Source organism: Tenrec ecaudatus, chromosome 12, assembly GCF_050624435.1.
Source record: "Tenrec ecaudatus isolate mTenEca1 chromosome 12, mTenEca1.hap1, whole genome shotgun sequence".
Taxonomy (NCBI): Eukaryota; Metazoa; Chordata; class Mammalia; order Afrosoricida; family Tenrecidae; genus Tenrec; species Tenrec ecaudatus.
The window spans coordinates 141,930,474-141,938,726 of record NC_134541.1 but is presented as its reverse complement, the minus strand read 5'-3'; the positions used below and the strand labels follow the sequence as shown (position 1 = coordinate 141,938,726).

The window sequence follows — 8,253 nt, the reverse complement described above, 5'->3', positions numbered from 1 at the left end:
GATGCGTGGCTTCTCAGAAGGACCTGGACATCCACGGGGAGGGGCTGCTGGCTGGAACAGGGGACACGCAAAGCCGGAGAGGTCCCTGACCAGGGTTTCTTCCCAGGAAGCCCCTCCCTGGCCCTGCCCACCACAGGACACTGCTGCTCCTGGGAGCTGCTCCTGGGTATACAGGGGCTTGGGCTCAGTGGGTCTCCCCTTAAGTTGGGGCCTCATTTGTCTTGTTTCTGTGTGTCTGCCTTCTAGCTAGTGATTCATCGCCCCACCCCTGCCCCCAGCAAAGCGTGTTCCTTTTGGTGTGAAAACCGTTTCTTGACATTTTGCCACGGTGGCTCCTGCAACATTTGTTCTTTGATGGCGTACCAATTCCTGGCGTCATGTGCTCCAGGCTTGGCCACGCTGAGGACTGTGGCCGACTCCCTGCCCTCCCTCCCACATCACTGCCGCGCAGCATGTGCGCCCCCGTTTGTTCATGGCCCTGTGTTTCTAACCCTCAGAAAATGAGTTCCGGGGTGAGCTGCTGAACCAGAGGTGGACCCATAGCGATAAGACCAGCAGCTGCAGGACCTCCCAAAGCCTTCTGGACAGACACCGCAAGGTGAGAGTGCCGGGCAGAGGCTGAGGCTGGGCTTTTCAGCTCCTGGACTGGTCCTTCCAAGAGTCCAGGTGTGGGGAGGGCCAGGGCAGGGTGGGGCTTCAATGGTTTCATCACTTTAGACTTGGAGGAAGCTTGCTGGTGTTGCAGCCACTGACCAGCACTCAGGCCTTGCTTGTAGGTGGGCTGCAGCCTGCTCAGCCCTCTGTTCTTCTGGGACTGTGAGCCCATCAGGCCCAGCATCGGCTAGCTTTACTCTGATCGCCCATGTGGAAGTGGGTGTCATGCTCCCTTTGCCGACCTGGCTGTCCCAGACATGGCAAGCCTCTGATTCTAGAACTTGCGCTGCTTGCTCTCATGGGTCCAGTCTTGCAGTCAAGGGCCCGATGACCAAACTGTGGCCAGCCTCTGTCATCCCTCCCAGGACATGCTGACGTGGTCATGCTCACAGGCCAGGAAGAGCCACCCCATATGCATACAGCAAGAGGCCTGAGTAGGGAGCTGTGAGCTTTGTTAGGGGCTAGTCTTCAGAGACCCCTGGCTTCCTGGGCACTTGGTGGCAGCATGGTTTCTAACTGGGCCATGTGTCTGCCTTGGTCAGCAAGGCACCCTGGTGGCCACAGGCAGAAGGGGCACCAGGACGATTGAATCTGTCTTTACTTAATAATTTTCTATTTTCTTCAGTATGTTTTTTTAAAAGTCACTTAAAACATGACACTGACATGGTATTTGTTTTTGAATATCGAATTTTGATTCTCTCTTCACTTTCTGCCTGAAGTGAGTGCCATACTTGCCTTGCCCTGGAGGCCCTGGTATGAGGCCACTGGGTCACAGAAGTCATCTGCTTTGAGGCCAAGAGTTCTGCACCACCTGTGAGCTGTGTTAATTAAGGGCAGGAGTGAGCAGACAGGAGAGCTCTTGTGGCATAGTGGTTATGTGTTGGGCTGAAACCTGCAAGGTCAGAAGTTCGAAACCACCAGCCCCTCCACAGGGGAAAGACGAGGCCTTCTACTCTTGCACACAGTGATAGTTTAGGAAACTCATGGGGGCAATTCTACCCTGTCCTACATGGGCCAGCATGGTGGGCAATGAGTGACGTGGCAGGCAAGGGGAGGTCTGGGTTGGGACCTTCTGTGAACAGGAGGTGTCCCATCTGAGCAGGACGCTTGGCTCCTTTATTGCTCCTCCCAGAGTCCTTGTCCTCGAGTTGGGCCTCGAAACAGGGAACAAACCACTGTTCTGAGAGAGGCCCTAAGACCAAGCAGGGGGCTGGGGCTTGAGGGTCGGATCTCTGAGGGACTTGGAGGCGTTCAGAGAATGATGGGGAGGTGCAGGGTGGCAGCGGACAGCCAGAAGTGTCGTAGCATGTTGCTCAGGCTCAGTGCCCTGGGAGGCGGCTGCAGCCAGACTTGCATGAGAAGTGCTCACGGCGGGCTCGGATTTCAGCACCAGGAGTGCGGACAGCACCACCGCAGCGGAGCCTTTGGAAACGCGGACGCCCCGCCTTAGGGGAGCCCTGGGCGTGGGGGGTTTGTTTGGATGAAAGAGGGATGGAGTTGCCATTGACGCCGGCCCCCTACACTCTTTCTTGACCTTGAAGGGCAAAATATTCAGCCCAAAATCACGTCGTGGTCAGCGATGGTTGGATGGGACCACGGCGGGCAGCACCATCGGGCGAGTGCACACTCATAGGATCCGCCTGCTGCCTCTCTGGGGCACCGGGCCATGTCCTTGCACAGGGTGCTGTGCTGTTCTGTCGGGTGCTTGTGAACCGCTGTGGATGTTATTAATCTGGGCTTGGAGTGAGCCTCAGCCCGTGTTAGAGGCAGCAGGAGACACTTACAAAGACACATTCGGACTATACTTCTGGGTGGGTGACAGAACCCGGCATGTGTGCAGGGGTGGGGAGTGTGGGGAGGGTAGGCTCAATGCTAAAAGTGGTGGGGATCTGTGGTGGCCTCTGGGGGCAGGATGGTAGGTGCAGGAATGGAGACCCGCCCATGGAAGGCCTGCGGCCTGCTGGGTCCCAGGCAGGGCATGCGCCTCTCTCTGAGGCAGAGGACTGCCTGAGAGGGACTTCCTCTGGGGAGTGTGGGTCCCCTGAGCAGAGACCACCTGTTCCAAAACTCCACAGGTGTCTTGGGCACAGGTCAGACGGCAAAAAAAAGCTGAAGTTGTTGTCTCCTGCCCCCACCACACCACAAGAAAAGCCCCAGGTGCTGGTGGTCTGTGTCCCTCTGCTCCTTACCCCTGCGTCTGGCTCCTCCTTCTGGACTCAGAGAATCCTGGTCCCTCAGCTACACTGGCTTCTAGAGCACATTTCAAACACAAGCCGGCAGTGCCTCCCCCATCTATCCTGGCTCTGATCACAGACCCCTGTGCTCTGGCCACCTGTCTCTCTCCAGGGTTTGGCGACAGTCCAGCCATCCCAATCTGCTCACCTGCCTGCCCCTTCCTTCCTGTGGGAAGGGCACTGGACACTCCGGAACATGCTACACCATCTTCCCTCTGGGTTGGTTCTGCAGGAGAGAGGCGAGGTCACGCAGGTCAAACTGAGGACGTGAGGGAAGCCAGAAGCACACAGGAGAGGAGGGGGGACCCCTGCTCTGCCCACACTGTGGTGGCCCTGTCTGCCCAGATGTGCCTTCAGCACCTGCTTCTCTGGAGCTTCCCCCTCCTCCAGGGCACCGTCTCCTGTCCCAAGCCCTGGGCTCGGACTCCTGCCACATGCGTGGGATTCACTCTCTCTTCTGTGCTCTGCCACGGTTTTGATTCTCACCAGAGGCTTCCAGCAACAGAGAATAGAGTCCTGATAAACAGGAGGAAGCCCTCTCCTTTCTCTCCCAGCTCGGCTGCTGCAGCTGCCCAGCGATGCCCCTAAATGTGCTCCTCCCACCAAGCAGATGCCCCAACACCTCTTCACACTATTTCCCCCAGCCCCCCAAATGGCTGCCGCATGGTCACAGGCGGCAGCTGCAGCTCTGTCCATCACATCCTATATAGGCCAACCCTACCTCTCCCATCTCCTCTGGAGGACGGGCAAGTGAACCTTCCTCGTGGCCCCACAGGCACCCTGTCTCATTGTCAGGCATGGGAGAGGGCCGATGGCTTGAAGAACCAGTGGAAATGAACAGTTCTGGGCTCCTGCCCACACTCTCACAGAGGGACTTTGGGAAGGGGCTGTGACCTAGGTGTCATCTGTGGCCCCGGAGACTCTGGGCCAGTCCTCCAGGCATTGCCTTCAGGGCACTGAACAGGGAGGAGCAGGACCATCCACTGACCTGGAAGGTCTCCAGACATTCCATATGTCATCAGCCCCCCATAGTAGCATGCCCAAAGCACCTCTGTCCTCGATGGCACTCAACCCTGCCCCCTCCACTAACCCCCCTCCCTGTCCCAGCCTTGGAGACGCTCTCCTAGCAGGGCACTAACCTGGCCCCTCCACTTGGTCAGTTCTGACACCCATGCACTCTTTCCCTGAGCAGCCTGCTGTGCTCACACCTGAGTAGACCCTCAGGGAGTCAGCAGCTCCCCTTATGGCTCCCAAGTGTCCGCTGGTCAGGAAAGGGTGAGTTAGGAGGCTGGCTGTGAACAGCAGTTGAAGGGGCTCGTGGGAGGGACAGGTGAGGGGTCTGCCAACTGTGGCAGACAGCTTTGGCAGTCAGAGGGGAGGGAGTTTCCATGGGGGGCACACAACCCCAGCCGGTTCTGAGTCATGGGGTGCCATCCCAGGGGGACCTAGACTCTGGAGCTGTCACACTTGGCAGCATTGACATCCTAACAGGAACTGGCCCTCCCCTGAGCCACTGGCTTCTCTGTGGCCCCGGACCCCCGGTCTGCACAGTGATGGGGCTGGGACATGACTTGTTCATATCCCCTCCTGGCAGCCACCTCCCTGGAGATGGCTCAGCACAGATCTGGCTTTTTCTTTGGGTGCAGCCATGGATGGGTGCTGGCTGATTTGGCACTCAGGGCAATAAGGACTTTCACTTCATCCACCCCCTAAGCAGCCTGCCCTCTCCTGCCCCCCAGGGTTTTAAGACTGAAGGATTGATCCGCTTGCTCTGTGTTGGCTGGAGGCCTCTGAGGGAGGGCGGTGCTGGGTTGCTGGTGGTGGCCGGGGCTGGGAAGCCGTGTTTCCTGAAGGCAGCATGAGAGGCTGTGCCCTGCTGAGGGGCTCCCGTTGTCAGCAGTCTTCTGTTCCATGCGTGTGAAGGTCACTGTTGGCCCAGTCCTTGGGGGGGTGGGGTGGGGGCATGAGAATCTCCTGGATTTCACTGAATAAAACACAGACCGAAGCAAGTCCTTCTCAAATCCCTCCCTGATGCTAGTGGGACCTGCTGGCGGGAATTGAGCAAGGACACTTCTACCGCTGGTGATGTCGCAGAGTTGGCCTCCTCACTAAAGGGAGCCCCTGACATGAACTCGAGTGATAGGATGGCTGCAGCGAGCAGGGTCTGGGCAGCCCAGTCGAGATACTGTGAGACTCTGGGAGAGCCGGGGATGGGGGGTGCGGGGAGCCCCGTGGTGAGTGGGGAGGGTCAGGACTGTCTGTCCGAGGCAGCAGAGAGCCAGCTAACTGGTCACCTGTGGGCTGGGTGGGACAGGGGCCTGGCTGGCATGCATTTGGGACTAGTCACGGATGCTTGTTTGTTTCATCTCTCAAGGAGACATTGGAAATGCCTTATTGTCTTTGTGCCCTTGGAGGGCACAGGTTGGGTGGCATGGGGTGGGGTGGGGTGGGGGAGTGGGAACATGACTGCCAGTGCAGCAGGCATGGGCAGGGCCCTGGGCATGAAGTGCTAAGAGCTTCTGATGAGGAAGGTGGAGCCAGGCAGACAGAGGGCTGGCCGCCCAGAGGCATCCACACTGCCCGCCAAGGTTTCTCAGCCCTCCAGAGTCAGAGTCCCCTGACATGTAGGCGGCGGCATCAGTCCACGTCCATCATGCTCCATGCCCCTGCACCAAAGGGCTGGTTCTTCCCCTGGCAGCTCCGGTTTTCCTCGTGGGAGCCAAAGCTGCTCTGACAGGGCCTGCTTGATGGAGAGAAATTGCTAATGGAAGGGGCTGCAGCTGGCCGTGCAGCTGTCTGCCTCCCCAGAGGGAGCTCGGCTCCAGGAAGTGTCCCTCACCCTCCAGCCGTACCAGCCCTCTCTAGCTTTGCTTTTGGAATCACTTATCTGCAGGAAATCCAAATCACCAGGACACATGCTAACTGGGCAGAATACTTGCCGGTTTGCTTGGGGAACAGGAAAAAGGGCTGGTGACTGCATCAATGAGCGTGACCTGGTCGGGCGCAAGAGCACCTTGTGGCCCATCTGTCAGGGCACTGGACAGACCTCAGCCCTGGCCAGCAGGGGCCCCCATTCTAAAAGCAGAACTGATGGCAATGAGGTTCCTGGACACCAGCTGGCATCCAGTCTTATCCACGGTGTTGTGAGAGCCTCAGCCCGCCCTGCCAGGGACACCTCTCTGAACCCATTTCTTTACTGGCTGGGGGATTCTTACTCCTTTCCTCCCACTGGGACCTGGGAGACCTGAATCTTGCTGGCTCCCAGGAATCCTGCTGTCCTCCCTGTGGCCCTCCATGTTTCTCCTGGGAGGACCAACTAGCTGAGCGCAGACTTCAGGCTGCTTGGCCTCTCTGTGCCGAAGGCCCTCCCCCTGAGCCTGTCACAGAGGGACCTGTGTGGGACCCATAGGCCTTGGACCTAATTCTTCCTCTAGGGTCTGTCCCTCAGAATCTCTGACCCCAGGCCGACCTCCTCTGTGGCTCTCACCTCTGGGGAGTCCCCCTCAACCCTCTGCAATGGGTGGGAGCAGGGGCCCTGGAGTGAGTCCGGGTATCATGGGTGCAGGGGACAAGGCCACAGGGGCTGGTGGAGGGCCCGGGTTCCCGCCTGGGCCAGGCTTTCACCTCGGTCAGGCTCTGCTGCTGGACATGCTGGCCCCAGAGTTGAGGTGTTGCCAGTCTCCCGGTTGGTGCGAAGCGTGAATGCATACTGCCTGCAGCCGCCTGGCGGCCTGCATGTCGGCGTGCTGCCTGTGCTCTGTAGGTAGGTCACTCAGCACCGAGACAGACTGTGCCTGCCCCTTACAAGAGTCCCATGCAGTCAAGGGCACACTGGCCTTTGCAGGTGGGTCCCCCTGCTCTGTGGGGTGGTGCTGAGACTGCTTGCTACAAACAGGGCACACAACCCACCAAAGGCTCAGTTCTCCAGTCTGGGGTCCAGGCTCCCTCCACGCGCACCAGGCTGGGGAAGTCCTAGAGTTTTGGTGTGCAGGCGGCTGTGACAACATCTCAGGGTGGACCTGGGGGAGGGCCAGGAGGCACCTGCTGGGATCCTAACCCCCAGGCAGCTGGCACTCCTGTGGCCCCAGTACTCACTGCTCACACTCCTGGGCAGGACACCCAGAGATAGGCTCTTGGCTAACTGGCGGCTGTCTTGCTTTCAGATGAGCTTGGAGAATGAGGACAAGCGGGGGCGCACACGGTCCAAGGCCAGCCGAGGTGAGTGCCCGGGAGGTGCCTTTGGAGACAAGCAGGCAGGACACAAGTCCCCCCAGGCCCCTAGCAGGTGCTCCGGCAGGGCTGGAAGGACTGGTCTGGTACCTGGCCTGCCCCTTTCTGCAGCATGCCCCCGCAGCCCCAGGATGGTCTGGTCTCAGGAGAGACTGGAGGGTAGGCGGGGCTTTGACAGCAAATGGGGCCCTCCCTTGGGCAAGGATTGAGTGTGGCCTATCCCTGGGGTGCGTTGAGCTAAGGGGCTGGGTGAGTCCCCTGAGGTACTGGTCAGGTCATCCTGGACCCCACTCTGTTGTCCCAGTGGTCCCAGGTCCCAGCTGCAGGCTGGCCACATGGCCCTTCTGTCCTCCCCTTAGTCTGGTTCAGGTGAACCAGGGCATCTGTCCTGGCCGGAGAAACCCACCTGCAATCAGAATAGGTCAGTGAGTGGGGCACTGGGGCTGCAGGACACAGCCTGGCCCGCTGGAGAAGGCCTGCCGAGTTTGGGTCATTGGCAGATGCTCACTGGGGCTGGGAGGAAGTGCATCTGTGCCCTGATTGCCTGTGTCTCTCCTCTCACCAGCACCCCTTGAGACCACAGTCGCAGACCTCAGGTAAGACGGGGGCTCATGGGTGGGCACCAGGCTGGGCTTACCCTCCCCTTTCCCAGTGAGCCCCTCTCTCCCTTGCTTTGGCTCAGCCTGGCCACCCCTTAGCAGCAGCCTGGGCCCATTGATGGCTGCACTGGTGCCATCAGTGTCCCGGGGCATGTTCTGCCCACCCAGTCCAACTGCACAGACAAAGCCAGGGTCCAAGGGGGACCCCTGGGCTGCTGCAGCCTCATTCTAGGGACCTGGGCATGTCACAGACCCTTGCTACCCCCACCAGAGGCCCTGTGAAGTGGGGAAGCTGAGGCTCAGAGGTCAGAGTTCACTCAACCAGGGGAGCCACATCCACCTGTGGTCAGCTTGGGGAAGTCGAGGTGGACAGTCCTTGCTCCACAACTCCCCATCAGGCCTTACTCAAGTGTGGGCCCCAAGTGGGGGCCTCTAGCATGGGCCCGAGTATGAGCTCTGAGTGTGAGCCTATAGTGCTCTGGTGGGGCCTCTGAGGGCACCTGGCAGTGTCCCCCTGAGGGCCCCAAGGGAAAGTT

General features: G+C 59.4%; 1 protein-coding gene across 1 annotated transcript in view; it reads left to right on the top strand.

Moving 5' to 3' along the window:
• The first annotated feature begins 502 nt into the window (after nucleotides 1–502).
• Nucleotides 503–8,253, top strand: part of MYT1 (myelin transcription factor 1) — a 30,287-nt gene continuing 22,536 nt past the window's right edge. Inside the window, exons 1-3 of the mRNA XM_075528622.1 lie at nucleotides 503–598; nucleotides 7,052–7,106; nucleotides 7,684–7,714. Coding sequence (XP_075384737.1) covers nucleotides 7,052–7,106; nucleotides 7,684–7,714 — 86 coding nt within the window. The 5' untranslated portion in view covers nucleotides 503–598. The remainder of the gene's footprint in view (nucleotides 599–7,051; nucleotides 7,107–7,683; nucleotides 7,715–8,253) is intronic.